This window comes from Ascaphus truei, chromosome 8 (genome assembly GCF_040206685.1).
Source record: "Ascaphus truei isolate aAscTru1 chromosome 8, aAscTru1.hap1, whole genome shotgun sequence".
Taxonomy (NCBI): Eukaryota; Metazoa; Chordata; class Amphibia; order Anura; family Ascaphidae; genus Ascaphus; species Ascaphus truei.
In genome coordinates, this window is record NC_134490.1 from 60894904 (window position 1) to 60912388 (window position 17485).

The 17485-nt window shown below is 41.2% G+C and overlaps 1 protein-coding gene across 2 annotated transcripts in view; it reads right to left on the reverse strand.

Annotated features, from left to right (window-relative positions):
* Positions 1-14758: 14758 nt before the first annotated feature.
* Positions 14759-17485, reverse strand: part of DOCK1 (dedicator of cytokinesis 1) — a 279647-nt gene continuing 276920 nt past the window's right edge. For both annotated transcript variants that reach the window (XM_075612250.1, XM_075612249.1), the window contains exon 52: positions 14759-15593. In XM_075612250.1, the coding sequence (XP_075468365.1) occupies positions 15498-15593 (96 nt within the window). In that variant the 3' untranslated portion in view covers positions 14759-15497. The remainder of the gene's footprint in view (positions 15594-17485) is intronic.

Sequence of the window (17485 nt, forward strand, 5' to 3'; positions counted from 1 at the left end):
TGTGTAATGCTTTGCTGTCTCCTCTGGCGGCAAAGGGGTTAATGACGACTCCCAGCAGATAGCGAAGGACGGCGTGTTGCTTGGTGTTATGCGTTGCTGGAGCCTCTGGCAACGATGGGATTAAAAATCAGCCTGGATATACAGTATATCAAAAAATGCATGGAGTTAATAAAGTACAGGGTATACCGTTAGTAACACCATTGGAAAACTAATGCAACAAGAGAGCGAGTCACTGAGTAAGAATATGAGGCCTTTCTGAATATTAAAAGCCCTAGTTTCCCCAGGAGCCTACAGTATATACGTTTAACCCCTTCAGTTCCCTAATTACGTATGGTGTACGTCAAGAAAAGTGACTCCCCAGGGTCCCTTATGACCAGGGTCGCCAATAGAAATCGTTGGGCCCAGGACAACTATAAGCAGGGGCCTCTCCTTCCCCCCTCCCCCCCCCCCATCACCTGGTGTACTGGGGGTGCTGAAGGTGAGGAAAACGCAGGTGAGCAGCAGGAGGGGGTATAAGGAGGTAATGGGCCTGGGGGTGTATAAAAGGGGTAATGGGGCTGAAGGGGTATGCAAGAGATGTGTGCAGAGGTTCAAATTATGGAGAACGATTAGGGTGAAATTAGATCGTGGTTTTATTGAGCCTGTTCCTTTATCCAGCCAAAACATATAAAAACAACAAAATAACAAACCCCTATCCCTTTGTAGGGCTAACTTACTTCCCCAGACCCTATCTGCAGGACTGGAAGGATATTCCCACTACCAGCCTATCACCCCAAAGTCTCAGGTGGTACCTTAAGCAGGTGGCCCTCCATGACAGTCTCTGACAGGTTCCTGGTTCCTCTGTGTCCAGGAAATATAGGTCTCTGGGTGTCTTGATCTCAGCACAGCCTTTGTGCTCAAGACAGGTTCTGTGTGCAGGCTTCTCTGCTCTCCTTCTGTCAGCCCAAATGTGAGCTAAGGAATCTCCTGTTTCTCACAGCGGCTTTTCTCAGATTCCTAATCAGCCAGATGGAGTCTGGTTGATTGTCTGTGCAATTAGCAATTAACCAGATCGCTGCTGGATTTAGAGGCAGTTTCTCTCAAACAGTGATAAGTCCCTGTTACAGGGCATAAAAGGGGTAATGGGCCTGAGGGTCAGGGAGCATAATGGGAATACTGTGTGTGGGCTTACTTGGGGTCTTCGGATATGCCTGCTGGATAAAGATGTCCGGTTACCAGGAGGACCCTGCAGAATGAGGCCTGGGGAGTCCCCCCTTCCAGATGGAAATTGGTCAACAAGGGGGAGGGCCCTTCAGGCATGCAGAAGTGGCCTGGGGAAGGAGAGGGCCCTTCTTGCCTGCGCAGATGTATGCAATAAACTGTAGGGTCACTGGGCCTGCAGTCCCGGCTGTCCGCCCATGATATACACCATACGTCATTGGCTTCTGCTCATTTTTTAGATCAAGGGAGTGCTCTTCTCACTCTACACCTATTCGCTTGGTAAATTCTACAATCTTTAGGATTTCAGTATAATCCCTAGGCTAATGATACCCAAATCTACCTTTCCTCCCCTGATCTCTCTCCCATCCCCTATCACCAATTGTCTCTCTGCAATCTCCTCCTTGATGTCACACCATTCCTGAAGCATAACATGTCCAAAATAGAACTACAAATCTTTTCCCCCTTCCACTGCTACTACAACCTCCAAACTTGCCTTCACTATCAATACTACCACAATCTCATTAAGACACCAAACTTGTTGCCTATGGGTCATCTTTGTTGCTGCCCTCTCCTTCAATCCTCATAATAAACTCCTTACTAAATCCTGCCGTCTCCAGCTCGGAAATATCGCCCTTTTCTCACTCATGACGCAACTAAAATCCTAATTTGTGTACTCTTCTTGTCCCACCTTGACTACTGCAACGTTCTCCTAATTCACATTCCCATTGTCCACCTTTTCCAACTCCAATCAATCCAAAATGCTGCTGCTCGGCTAATCTACCTCACTCACAGCTCCACTATACAAACTCCTACATTGACTTCCCATATCCATTAGAATTACATTTAAAACCCAGCTCTGATGTACAAAGTTCTCAACGACGCTGCCCCACCTAACATCTCGGCCTTCATCCCCAAATATACCCCTAACCGCCGCCTCCATTCTGCCCACGTCATCCGCCTTTCCTCCTGTCTTATCACCGCCTCTCACACTGGCCCACAGACTTCTCCCGTGCTGCCCCATCTCTCTGGAATATCCTACTACTGTATGCACCATCAGACTCCCCCCCCCCCCCCCCCCAGCTTTCAGGCATTTAAAAAGACCCTTATACTGCAAACCAAACATCAATATTTGTGTGTGCAGGAATGAGTGAACAAATACACAACAAGAAATACAACTGGATTAGATTAAAATCTCTCTATCTCTGCAATTGTACTATAATCTAAACCAATAAGTATAACCCAGAAAGCATAACTCTCGTTAACTCTAATACTTCCAAATACAAATCTAAGCAGTACTGTCTAGTGGTAATAATACGAATAATATTATAGCGATACAAGGAAAACATATTTATTTTCTCCCTGTTCATTGTTCTTTTTGACAATAATGTTATTATACAAATGTCTGCCTATAAACCCAAAACAGATGATTGTACCCAAAGAAAATCATACAAGTGTGAAACAAGTTTAAATAAAAGTGGGTTAAAGTGCAGTTTATTGTGTTTGGGAGAGAATGCTATGAGCTTTGTAGGAGCTGCCGTAGGGATATCTTGTTAATATGGACCATAAAGTCCAGCACAGTTTGTAGGACTGAACAACGTATCCATCCTGAGAGAATTGCCGCTGCAGTTTTAAAGATCGCGGGGATAGATTGGCTGTAAACAAATGATAGAAGTCAATAGGAAGGTTTGATTTAGATCTTCTGTGTTTACTGTACATAGCATTGGGCTGCAAGAGAAAATGTAAGAGGTAAATGTGTAATGGAAATGGAAAAATACAAAAGAAAGAAACTAAATTAAACTAAATGATATGGCGCATCAGAAAACAAAGGGAATCTTATTGGTCTCTAACTATAAAACTGCAGCGGACCTTATTGGTCTCTAACTATTTTCTATTAATGTGCTGTATTTATTTTTGGGGAAATGAGCCCCTGTCCTGAGTAAATAACGAGGTAATTTAGGGCAATATTTATAAGCAGTCTTCAGTCATAAGACACCTTCCAGGACTGGAAGACACCTTACTGCAGGGTTTCTTAACTCCATTCCTCAACCCCCCACTCCCCTCCCAAATCCCCCAAACACGTCAGGTTATCAGGATATCCCTGCTTCAGCACAGGTGGCTCAATCAGTGGCTAAGTCATTGACTGAGCCACCTGTGCTGAAGTAGGGATATCCTGAAAACCTGACCTGCTGGTGACCCTTGAGGACTAGAGTTCGCCCCCCCTGTTCTAGGATATGGTCTCCAAAGCGGAAGAAAGTACTCTAGGTGAGTACTCCAAGAACCCTTTCCAGAAACAAAAAAAAGGTTCTTTACAGTAAGGGCAGTTCAAATGTGGAATTCATTACCCATGGAGACTGTGATGGCAGAATCAATAGATTTGTTCAAAAAAAGGTTGGGCATCTTTTTAGTAAAGAAAGGTATACAGGGATATACCAAATAAGTATACATGAGAAGCATGTTGATCCAGGGAATAATCCGATTGCCAATTCTTGGAGTCAGGAAGGAATTTATTTTTCACCTTATGTGATATCATTGGATGATATGACACTGGGGTTTTTTGTTTGTCTTCCTTTGGATCAATAAGGAAGTATAGATATAGAATTAAGTATCTGTTGTCTAAATTTAGCATAGGTTGAACTTGATGGACATACGTCTTTTTTTCCAACCTCATCTACTATTTAACTATGTAAGGTGAGGTCTTAACAATGGCCTTTACAGTGACATTGTCGCCTCTTCCTTTCTGCGGCTAATACTTCTCCATACACAACTTAGCTGCCTTTCCCCATTGTCTGACTGCTTTTAAGTCAGCTGAAATAATGACTCCCAGGTCCAGGCACATAGGTGGTGGAGGCGTTGGCTCCCATATTCCCTCCATGCCCCCCACCCCTACCTTTTACCCTGAGGGTGCAGATTACCTTAATTTAGGGGTTCTCAACTCCAGTCCTCAAGACCCCCAAACAAATCAGGTTTTCTGGATATCCCTGCTTCAGCACAAGTGTCTCAATCTGTCTTCGACTGAGCCACCTGTGCTGAAGCAAAGATATCCTTAAAACCTGACCTGTTGGCGGGGGGGGGTGGGGGAAGGCCCTTCAGGACTGGAGTTGAGATCCCCATGCCTTCATTTTTTCCGTTCTTGATTTTTCCTCTTCATATTCAATTCTAACATTTTATCTCTAATATAATTGGTCAATGCATTCTTTGTTGCCTTCATAAAAGCTTCAACATGTTTTTGTTACAATAAAAAAAAGACAAAAACATTCCACTACAACAAACAGATGAAACATTCAAAACCCTTCAAATACTGCATACAATTTGTTATATACTGTTCGAGACAATAGTGCTTGCGTAAATGTTGCCAAGGTCATAGGCATTTAAATAAGCCCTTGGAAAGTCAATATTCAGCTAACTGACCCCCTTCCCTGGCATGTGACCCCGAGCACAAAGTATTGTAACTTACTATGACGTTCAGGTATTAGGGTTTTACAGTATATGCTGCTGCATACAGAGTTATGTGAGGAGCGAGGGTGAAATCTGTGAATGATGAATAAGGCCACGGTCATGGTGACGGCGCGCGCTTTCGAGCACGCCCTCGCGTACACTGCTGCAGCCACAGCGATCTGTGCACTTGGCTGCAGGAGATTGGGGAGGTGATCGGAGGCGTGGCGGGGTGCATGGTGAACGCGTCACGAAGCTGGTTCGCCCTCATTGACGGAGATTGGAAAATGACAGGGAGAAATGAATGACTGGACTGCTTTGTAAACAAACCAGGAATGATTACATCTTCAGAATGGTTTCTTCAAGTTTATAATCCTGCGTGATCCTCCTACACAAAATGTTCTTGTTTAACAGTAGTGAAACAGCTCATTGAAAACATAATGCTTTATTGTAATAGCTCATCCCACACAGGCTAATGGTCTGACAAGCAAAAAGCACATGTCACACCATTTCTTCTAATGAGCCTCATCTTGTATTGTGTCCTTTCAAGGGCATTATATTGAAGTATCCAATACGGAGTACAAACCAATAACTCACTCATGCTTAGTACTTTATGAAATGGCAAGCTTTATTGAGATAAATGTATTGAACATAAACTTTTATAGTGTGAAAACCATTGCTCAATTATAGTATGGCAACTTTTTAAATAAATAACAATATTTCCTTGCAGAAATGGGTGTGAAATCTGATCTATTAAAAAATGGATGTCATCGTTGTTTCTTCTGTGAGGAAGACCTCATGACATTCAGTAGAGGGTAGATGCAGATCCATTACTAGTTACTTGAGGAGGCATATTGGAGCACTGCAAACTGATTACATTGTTCCCTTTGGGCATTGCAACAGTCGCATAATATCCAAGACGTGAGAACATAAGACAGCCTGTTGATCATGCTAACCTGCCTCATAAAAGTTTCTGGTCATTAATACTGCTTCTTCTATCTGCAAATCATTTGTGCAGCCTACATTTAATTTATAAGGGAGCAAAGATACAGAACGTAGAAATAAGGCAAATTATGATTGCTTTTGTGCAGATAAAGAAAACCGAGGCCCACAGCCAGAAAATGAACTTTGCATACATTTGAACCAAAAACATCTTTATTTAAAGAAAAATAAAATGAAGAGATAGGAGAAAATTGGCTTCACATTCAGTGAAACAATGTTTCTTATATCTGTTTTCTACAGAAGAAAGCATAAATCAAAGAGATAGTTTTGATTTGGGAGAGGCATTGTAATAATAATATAGCACACCATATACAATTGATGTAACTTAAATAAATGCCACTTTAATTATCCTGTTTTTAATATAAATATCCTTTTAATTGTTTTACAATAATCGATCTGCATTTGTATAAATGAATGTTTTCTATTTTAGTCTTCCTGCCACGATCTAATTAAAATACATTTTACGATTAATTCACCTGCATACAGTAGAAACACTCAAAGATGGAACAAATCAATTGTGCTAAATATTCATTCTGCCAACTCTGCTTACAACACAGCAAGTCTTGCATTGGTATGCAGGCTTAGGCAGAGCATGGGAAGAGTAATAGAGATGCAGATATCTTTCAAGGAACTGGTTTAACATATCTCATTTTACTGTACATAATACATTCAGGACAGTGCAAGAAGCATTTCTTATGGAATATGCTGAAAGTGACCAACGAGACTAATAACCGGTATAGTAAGACTCATCTTGTCTCTTCTGTGATGTTCTATGCACATTGCACTTTCAATGTCAACAGAAGACCAGTTTCTTATAGCATGGTAGATAATTAAAAAAAAAAAAGTAATTGATGTCTTTTTCACCTACGACTGTCAGATTGAATTGATAATAATAGAGCTTGACAAGACTAAAGTTAAAAGAGAAATTGTAAAATTGATCCAATTCAGTGGATCATTATAAATATAATTACCTATTTTAGCTGCTTTGTTTTTCCAAATACTTCTAAATAAGACTGAATTTAATAAAGCAGCCGGCAAGACATCAGAAGCGGAGGTTTGAACTAGGCTGATTCACAAAGAGATCAGCAGGCTAAATGATCATATATTTGGTAGAAGCAAGGACATACCTATTAGACAAAGTAGACAGAGAAATAAAAATTTGGAGGCATAAATAAAATATCTAGTTTACTCTATATGTATCTGTACCAAACAAGCTACAGAATTGCTATAACATAGGGAATGTTTCTACGTATACAAAGGGAGTCCATCTTAAAACAACCGTGTTACATAGTGTTAGGTGTAGATTAGCAGTCAAATTTATCTTCGGCCAAGTAAGGGGTTCCATGTAAAATGAACCTGATTCATAACAAAGAAGAAGAATCAGACACACGGTCTCAATCATCAATGAAAAGGGGGTTTATTGTGCCAAGGAATCCAACGTTTCAGAAGTAATACTGCCGTTCTCAACGTGTAGGCCACTTTCACCTATTTGCTTGAGTGCGTGCACTACCATCATTCCTGATTCATAGTAGCCATATAATGGATCATATCTTCTACTGTCATTGTCAGATCCAGATATCATATACCAACAGCTATTCTTGGGACTTCTCTGTCCATGTGAAAGGCAAAGCTTATTCCCTAAAAGCTTGTTAATGCAAAATGTTGTAATGGATGTGTGGATACATTTTCTTCTATATATTGGACTAATGATGCTACTACGGGGGTTCTCAAGACCCCCCCCCCCCCCCGAACAGGTCAGAATTTAAGGATATCCTAGTTTCAGCACAGGTGGCTCAAATCAGAGGCTCAGTCAAAAACTGCAAAGATAAAAATCACTGAAAGTATCATACCTATTGCAGTGCTCAATCACCCCGTCATCATCCACAAAGCCGCGTGGCGAGGATATTTTATTTCCATTAAGGGATTTAAACCCTGCTGTCAGTTGCTAGCTCACTTGAGGTCAGACGGCTCCTTGCGTTTGCATTACATTTCCTACACAAAAGGCAATTCCTTATCCTTGATTGTCCTGCTTTGAGAACAAAAAGTGTTTATCTGCACACTCGACTCCCTATTCTGTATAGTGAGAAGGATGTAATGCCAAGTAAAGAATAAAGCAGCAATATCTCCGTCCTTTTCTTTTTTTTTTTTAAACAACTTTTTTTTTTGCTGTTTAAATCTCCCGCGTCACACGGGTCAATAGGAAGCAACCAAATGCCATCCGTTACGGCTTCCCATTGACGGACATTTGAACCCCCTGTAACAATTAAGAAGTGATACCGGTGACTTCAATGTATATATCCTGGGGCCGGGGTCCCCACAGCTGAAATGAATGCGTGCCCGGATGCAGTTGGTTCAAAAACTAGTATTTTTTTTCCTGTCTTAAACACGACATACAGAATTTATAAAGTGTATTTCTACTGTTTTTGGACAGTAAACCATCAAGAAAAGCAGCACATTTCTTAATACATAGACCTGGGCCAATATGTAATGTAATTCCTCCCACTTGCTCCATAAATTCCTCATCTTGTTGCAGATATACCCAAAAAATAGTCCAACCAAGATTAAGAATTTTCCAAGGTAGTGTTATGACCAATTTGCAGGTCCTGCCGTGATGTTGGCTGCAGGCTTACAACGCTTTGGCCAAAGGGTTTAACTAAATGACCCTTACTCATGAGCAGATTAGCACTGAAGTATTGTATTATAAGTTGTGTCACTTTGTATGTTGCGCAGGGCCTTTCTGTTTTTGTTTGTATATTTGGCCACGCTTGGTAGCACTGCTTTTTGACACACGAATAAATATGCTGTATATATGATGTGAGGGTGGGTTTTGGGGTTCTGGAGCTTGCTGGGTTATTGCAACTGTTGTTGTTTGGAGGTGTGGCCCCTCCTCCCCAGGGTTTAACGATCACCCTGCCCTACTCTCAATTAGCAGTTGTTATCATGTTCCTGTATCACAGACCCAGTGTGGTTTTTCGCCATCCTGCAAAAAAGAGAGGTACATGAGAATTTTACCATGTGGTGTTAGGACCTGCAAATTGGTCATGCCTTGATGTTGGCTGCAGGCTTATAACACTATGGCCAAAGGGTTTAACTAAATGACCCATAGGCTGCTCTTATAGTGCCGCTAAAACTATGGCTACGGATGACATCACCCGTCTCCGTAGCCCTTGCGAAAGTTGTACTTTGAGTTTTGAAGACCATCTCTGGCTACAAGGGGAGTGACGTCAGGCAAGGGGGAAGGCAGAGGGGCGGAGACAAGAGCAAGGGGGAAGGCTGAAACAGAGAGGAGTTGTAATTTCTGTTTGTATGCTGAATTTACTTTTTTTTTTTTACTTAAAATTACGGGATAATTTACTGTTTTAAAGTTGTTAATATAGTGTGTTTCACTTGACAGATAAACAATCACACACACAGGGCCACCAACAGAAATCATGGGGCCCAGGATAAATGAAAGGAGCAGGCCGCCCCCCCCCCCCCCCACCCTGGCACCTACCAGGAAAAATTATGGTGGGAGGTAGGCTCGGGGGGAGAGTGTGGGAGGTAGGCGGCTGGCGGGCTAATTCCGCGTCTGCTGCCCGGGGCAGGAGGGGGGCGAAGGCTCGCCACGGCGCTTACCCTCCGTCCCATGTTGGGAGCAGGGGGGGAGCGGGCCCACAGGCAGCAGGCTGGACACCCAGCACATCACAAACATCCCCCCTCTCCCTGCACACATACATCCCGTCACCCTGCACTCACACACAAATCCCACCTCTCCCTGCGCACACACACACATCCCCCCTCCCTGCACACACACACATCCCCCTCTCCCTGCACACACACCCCCTCTCCCTGCACCCACACATCCCCCCTCTCCCTGTACACACACACACACACACACACACACACACACACACACACACACACACACACACGCTCCCTGCATCAGAAGCTATCTATCCGATTGGTTTATAGCCTGTCACATGGTGAGACCGTCGCTGGAAAAATCTAATTCTACTGACAACAGGAATTTAGGTCGCTCCGTCGCGCCTACTATAAGCGCATGCGACGGATTCAAGGCATTTGTTGTGGTGAGAGGTCGCGTCGCCGTCACTATTAAAAAAAAAAAAAAAAAAAAAAAAAAAGGTGATAAGCACAGACGAAACTTCCAAGGGATAACTCACAGTTTGTTGAGGTAGAGGCGCCACAGGCGTGCATCCATCATTAGTAGTATATAGCCATGAAAAGAGCAGGAGGACTAGGTGGAGCACAGCAGTGGGGAAAAAACAGGGAAACGGCACACCAAGGATAAAATTTAATTCAATTTATTCCAGAGTGACAGAGAGAGACATCCCAAAAGGGGCCAAAAAGCACTCTGACGCTGAGTGATATAGATTCCTATCAGAAACTTACATCAAACCCTATTAAATGATTTTTGGCTGAATACTTGGTTCTTATAGATCTGGTCAAGGAGTTGCGAGTTTTAAATGAAGAGTCCTCATTTCTCACCCCATTGTACCTATTTTTCACCATCTCCCAAAGATCCATAAGTCTCACACCTGCTCCCCTGGCAGGCCTATCATCTCAGGCATTGGAGCTTTGGGAGATGGTTTATCTAGATACATGGATTCATATTTACAACCATTTGTTCGTAATCTTCCATCATATCTCAGAGATTCATCTGTATACGGGGCTCTATGTCACCATGAAGGCAGGTTGGTGAGCACAATACTGTACTATACTCCTCCCCTCCTCATTGGGATGGCCCTTAGGTAGATAATGTGTACTCACTGTTGTCCCCAGTAGTCTTCTTTGGCGTGCAACTGTGTCCAATCCAGAGATATCCAAGAGAAAAAAATGTGTGTACAGCGCACAGCAAACAGAGGCAGGTCTACAAAATAACTACTTTATTGGAAAGGCATAAAAAAAACGGAGAGTGAAACACCTCTTCGCGTTTCGTGCACATGTGCACTTTATCAAGAAGTTACGTTTAAGTTGTAAAGAGTGACCTGCATCAGCTGTCCAGTTATTGATTTTGCTCAAATTGTCTATACCAGTGGTGCGCAAACTGGGGGTCGCGCCCTGAGATTTTTCTGGGGGTGTGCGGGCTTTTCAGAGGCCCCGTGCTCTTCCCTAAGGCATTTAATGCCGGGGGACCGCGTGAGGCCTCTGCAACACTCCACTTACCTTTATTCAGCCGGCTGTGACGCGTTGCCATGGCGTCAAATGACGCCACAGGACAATGTGACGTGATGTCACATGACGAAGATCTTTTCCCACCACTGGTGGGATTCTGTGCGTTTTAGAAAAAGTCGGAAGTATAGTCCTCTCTAGAGCAGTGCAAATGTTGCCAATTGTACTTTCCCCCAAAATTTTGGACTTTACAGAAATGTTGACATTTTGTGAATAAGGCAAAAAAAAAAAGTGAAAGTTTGCCATGTTCACGTTAATTTATAGTGTATTTACTTGCACTTTGGTCATGTGACCTGGCATACTTTGGTCACCCAACACAGCAAATATTTTGGATAACTGACGTTTATTTGCAAACTTTTCACACATCTAATGTTTTAATTTCAGTAAACAATGCCCACAGCCTACAAATTGCGTCACCTCAGTGTTAAATAACGCTTGCGATACAAATAATCTGCCTTAATTGGTGTTAGCTGGGTTTATAAAATAGGAGTTCTTACAAAACCCTAAAGTAAAAAAATTAATTAACCCCTTTGATGCCTAAAGGCTCCTAATGTATTACAAATGAACACCTTTAGGCACCACAGAGGTTAACATACAACATAAACCACCTTACAAATAAAACACAAAAAGCATAACATCTGTGTGTAAATATTTAGCCATAACTAGCTGGCCACTTGTATCAATAAGTTATACATTGCATAATATTAGCAATTTGTATCACATATACTAGGTTGGGTCTTATGTTGGCCTTTATATACATGGGCAAGATACTGTAGGCCAAACGCCAGCTGGGGTAGGTAACCAGAATTGACCACATTTATTGGCAGAAGCCCAATTTCACCAAGTATTGGTGTTTAGTGACTAGCATGTCAATAATCAGACGGTCTCAACTCCAGTCCACAAGGACCACTAAGGCTAGGTCCCCAGTGCCTGCTGCAGTGCGCGCTATGGTGTGTGCAGCAGGGACAAGAACCGCCCCTCAATGGGGCCGGGCCCACTACCTGCCTTGGCCGCCGCATTGCGTTAGCAGATTTGTCTTAAGACAAAAAAACGGTGTTCAGGACTTGCGACGGAGCGCTGGCCACGCCCCCCGCAGTTCAGGGCCGCGCCTCCTGCAACGCCCCCGTCTTTCCCCCTCCAGCTCATCGCAGACCGGGATCACAGCTGCATGCGCCACCAGCCCGTCAGGCGCGCGTGCAGGGCTGACACCGGGGCCTCAGCTTAACAGTGCAGTTTTTAAGGATACCCCTGCTTGAACACAGGTGGTTCAGCCAAAATGATTGGCCACCTGTGCTAATGAGAGGATAGCCTTAAAACGTACATTATTAGTGATCCTTGAGGACTGGGTTGGGAACCTCTGGAATAAGTCATTATTTGCGCGCTCGTTTGCATATGTGGTCAATAAAAACAACACTCACGTTACCATGGTAAAAAGACCGTGATTGCATCTTTAGTGAGTAGGGCAATAAAATTGGTATTGAATATCGATAACACCAATTTTTCCATGTATCAAACTTTAGTGCAGGGGTGTGCAACCTGGGGGACTGCCCCCGAGATTTTTCCCCAAGGCATTTAAATTAAATGCCGGGGGATCACAAGGCCCTTGCAACTTCACGTTGCCAAGGCGACGTGCTGACCCCGGCAAACGAGGTAAGAGGGCGTGAGCATGGATGGCAGCAACCAGGGGGGTGGGGCACAGCTCAAATAGTTTGTGCACCCCTGCTTTTGTGTAACCCCCCCCACCATAGCTGGAATGTTGATAAATGTATAATCCAACCCCAAATACAAACGGTAATGATTAGTAGGGACTTTGAACAAAGAAAACATATCTTATTTTAATCCAAACGCAATAAATTAATTCATATCGAACTTTCACTTTTAATAGTATTGATTTACAAAACATAGAAGATTTTTTTTTTTAAATACAGACCATTAAATGCACATATACAGAGCCATTTCCCCCTTACTATAACACATCCAAATTAATTTAATCACGGGTGTTTACCCTTCATGTTTTAACTCGAATTTCCATGGAAAAAGTTTTGGGGAAAATGCTGTACCATTGGGCTCTGCTTATATAGTGTTTCTTTTTAACCTTGTGTCTTTAATTGAACAACTTTCTTACCAATTAAAATAAGGAACAGAATAAAAAAAAAAAACATTGAAGAATCGAAGAGCCACTGATTGAACCACCAGTGCTGAAGCTGGGATATCCTTAAAACCTGATCTGTTGGGTGTTCAGTGAGCACCTGTGGACTGATCTGTAGCAGCTCGATCACCGTCTCAGAGTAACTTTTGCCAAGCACTCTATCGCAGAAGAGGATATGCAATACTTCTGACCCCAGAAGCTCCACTAGTTGATAAATTGATATCGACCGACCTTTAATTCATATTAATGCCGTTTTGTTTGAATCGCAGCATAGGTTGTATATATTTATATGTAAAAACATAAGGGTCCGGGGAGGAGTAATCTCAGCCACCTACCTACTTGTTGTATATGCGTTCTAAAACTATTCTTTTAATGACTGCTTCCTTATGTTCGCCCATGCTCCATTATTTGTATTTGCTCAGTTATTTATTTTTGCTATTATGTACCCACTGCTCACTGGAGATGTGTATTATTATATTCAAGTTTCCTTGCCTGCTTTGCTAGGTCAATACTTTTTGAACATATCGGACTCTTGGTTCATTAGCATTGGACTTTATTATTGACTGGAATCATAGCTCTTGAAGAATATATACTAATTGCAGAGACTTAAAGGTACAGTGAACTGCGTCTATCTACACTATTGTGTGTTTCTTGTGGTAATTTTCTTGTTGCTGTTACTCACTTTGTATCTGTGATGTGTTCTTTCCAGGCCCCGAAACAGTGCCTGTGACAAGTATTACACATCATCTCTCCTGTATTTATACTGTGATCTTATTGTACAAGTGTCATATAGTATGCTTTATTTAAATAATATAAATATATGCTTATACACTATATATAGACAGACTGTCGGACCATCTTCTATTGTCATTGTGTACAAATAGTGCTGCTACACTGTCACTATAGCAAGAGCCTGTGTTTACATGTTTCTATGCAACAGTGTTCCCGCACCCCCTTCCCGGCGCCAATGTTTGTGTATTTATGTGGTGGCACTTGGTCATTGCGATATCCATGAGGAAGGTCCCATTGGAGACCAAAACATTGGGTTACCCTGTGGTGTACGTATGACTAAATCACGGATATGATTTTGAACTTTTCTAGTGCCGGTAATTAATTAATTAATGAGATGGTGTTTTGTATCTACAGTATCTAGAGAGAGAGAGAGAGAAAAAACGAGCGCAAAAAATACTGTGGATACATTTATTGGGAATATCCTGCCATATGTGAGCCTGCAAGGCATCGGGAGTATCCTGTCATCAGAGAGGTCATACACCATCAGAAGTGTCCTGACATCGGAGAGCCTACAACATCTGTTTGGTTAAACTTATCAACCGAAATGCCTGATTGACCATATAAAATGTGAGTGCATTACCACCTTTTATCCGTATCGATTCCCTACAGTATTATACTATTGTGTTTTCTTTCCTTAACATATTCCTACTTGGATGTGCGTGCGCATTGGATTCTCCCCCCTCTCAATCTACAGTATCTATCTCGCATAATTTCCGTTACCCCCACTCACACACAGTGTCCGAATCCCTCCCCCTTCAACTCTGAAAGATGATTTGGCGAGTTACCTAAATACCCGGGTGTTACTGGTAGAATACTGTCCGGAAAGCAGCCAATGAGTTTTCAGAGTTTAAGAGAATATCGAAGTATTATGCAATAATGTAAATTATACTGGGACATTTGTGTTTATTTAGGGGAACAATTTTTCTTCAGATTTCTGGTCAGGCATCTTTAATTTAGGATTGCACGTGACGTCTCTTTTGAAGATATTTAGAGAAAATAATTTGACGCCATACATTTGTATATCTTACAGATTTGTTAACATAACCTAAGTTTATTCAAGGTAAGTTTCTACAGTCCAAAATTATGTTAACATTTCCATTTATTTTTAAAACACATTTTTATTTTTTTTAGTCAAATTATATATAACAAAATCTACAAGGTGATTATAAAACGGAATGGTAAGGAATACAAATGCAGCAAAAGACCCCAATTGTTGTAACATTATGATGAAAGGTAAATCTACACATGATTATGGTTAATCTGTTGGCACAATATGATACTGCTGAAATATTAACTAGTTATAGGGTTTCAGCAGTTTCCACTTACAGAAACTGTTTATGAATAAGAAGTAGATAATGAAAAGCTCTGTTAAGATAAACGCAGCTATCGTAAAAAATTAAAACCTACAATTAAAAAAAAAAATACATTATATACAAATTCTGTACAAGGTGACGACAAAGGCACAGATTGACACTTAGCAAAGCCACTGTCCTTGATGATTTCCTTTTTTAAAAATTATTTTCTTGCCTATTCCTCAGTATTTTTGCTGACCCATTTTTAGGATTATCCTACATAAATTAGTATCCACAACTCAGTAGCTCACAATGCAATTTTTTACATTTTGTTAATCTAAATTATATATTTTTTTCATTTAGAATGATTGCACTAAAGGGAAGTCGCTGCGGGCCCAAATGAGGTAAATTCTGCATAATTTACTGTCACGAGCTTTACATTTGGCACACTGCGTGCTATGTTACTGCATGATCCCAGAATCCACCGATGCTTGCTTTCTTGTTGTCTTTGGAGGAGGAGGTGGTGGTGTTTTGCTTGGAAGTGGAGGTGGAAGATGCTGAAAAATATATGAACAAAGTCATGCTTAATAATTAACTTATTTTTAAATAACTCTCTTTGCACTTAAAATCTGCATTGTTGACAGGTGGAATATTACTTCTAATCCATTTGGAGTGAAATCATTTACTCTAACCCGATTAGTATGAGATTTGTTTAAGCGTGATGGTTATACTACAATTTAGTCTAAAACGGCTGACAATTGCATATTTGTATACAGTTATTGACAAGAAGACCAGAATCCTAGTGTAAAGAATGCTAGTGTGCCTATAAAACATGAGAAAACGTCCTTTTAAACTCACTTCAACAATTCTGTATTTTGCACTCAACTGAAAGTATTTTTATAAATGTACGTTAGACAAGATATCCAAATATAAAGTACACGTGTAGTAAGAACAAATTTTGAAGGTAACAAAGAATTAATCTTGACATTTGCTAAGCGTTTTTACTTGACATGCATAAATTCCATCACATTTCATTAACTTACAGGTAAGATTTTTGAGTGACAGAAGAATTGCTCAGGTTATTTTTAAGCTTGGAACATTAAAAACACGAATGTTTGACATTGTTCAATATCTCTTTAAATAACAATAAAAGAAAACCATTTGCTAATTATATTGGAAAAAAAATCATAGTGAAATAGAAGGCTTCCCCTTGTTTGACTTTTTAGTTCTAACATGATTGCCGGTGAACAAAGCTGGAACATATTAAAGACAATAGCATAACAATAAAATGTTTTGCTGCACATTTCCTATTTGTATGTATTTTATGTCTTTATTTATATAGCGCCAAAAGTGTACTCAGCGCTTCACAAAGAATACAGTACAGGGAATTTTAAAAATACAATAAGTGCAGCAAAAATCAGACAATGGGAAAGGAAATCCCTGCCTATGTAAATATCATATAATTCTGTAAATCACAAAATACCATATCACCAATGGGAGACTAGTCCCCCTGTAGACCTTAGGAAGGGGGCATGACGGAGGAGGGTTGAGGCCAGAGGATTCCACCCTCCCGCTTTTTTCTATTTGTGTGCTTTGTTAAAATATATGTTTATATATTGTGTATATCGTTATTTTGTGATAAGTTAAAAAAATTATATATATATATAATTGCAGACCTGCCTAAGACATGCAGATGAGCATACAGCTATATTTGCATATTTGCTTTCCTGTGGAGGGTTTTTGTCACTTTTTTTACTCACCATAACTTAACTCAGTATTATGGTTTAGCCTCTCCCATAGCCTCTCTTGCATTCCCAGTAAAATCAGCCCCACACTGATGAGACCCATCAAGGTCGAAACAGCTGTCTGTGGGTGGTTTTCTGGGTATGCACCTTAACCCTGGCTGTGCTCAAAGCTGTGACCATGCAGCAAGCTTAAGCCTATAGGGAACCATGTTAAAAATGGTTATTGAGGCAAAAGGTGACACTGTGTGCTCATTTGCATGTCATTTCCCAGAATCCCTTGCTGCAGTGGAAGTGCTGTATGCTGGGTGATAATGGGGAAAGGCGGGGTTGCAGACCTGCCTAAGACATGCAGATGAGCATACAGCTATATTTGTATATATATATATATATATATATATATATATATATATATATATATATATATATATATATATGAAAGAAAAAAGAAAAGAAAACAGGCGCACACCTAGTGCATTAAAGTTTAACAATAATTTTATGGAACATTTGAAATCAGACAAATGCCCACTCACAAGTATAGCGTTATTAGAAAGCAGTTATGAGATTGGCCCTCATAAGCCAGTGGTGCCGTTCGAGCCTGTAATGGTGTCCTCTCGTGCGCGGTCTCCTTCTACCGGAAGTGACGCTCACCCGGTCTGGTGTCCCGCACAAAACGGAAGTCCCTCCAGGAAACCGAGGCCTCTCCT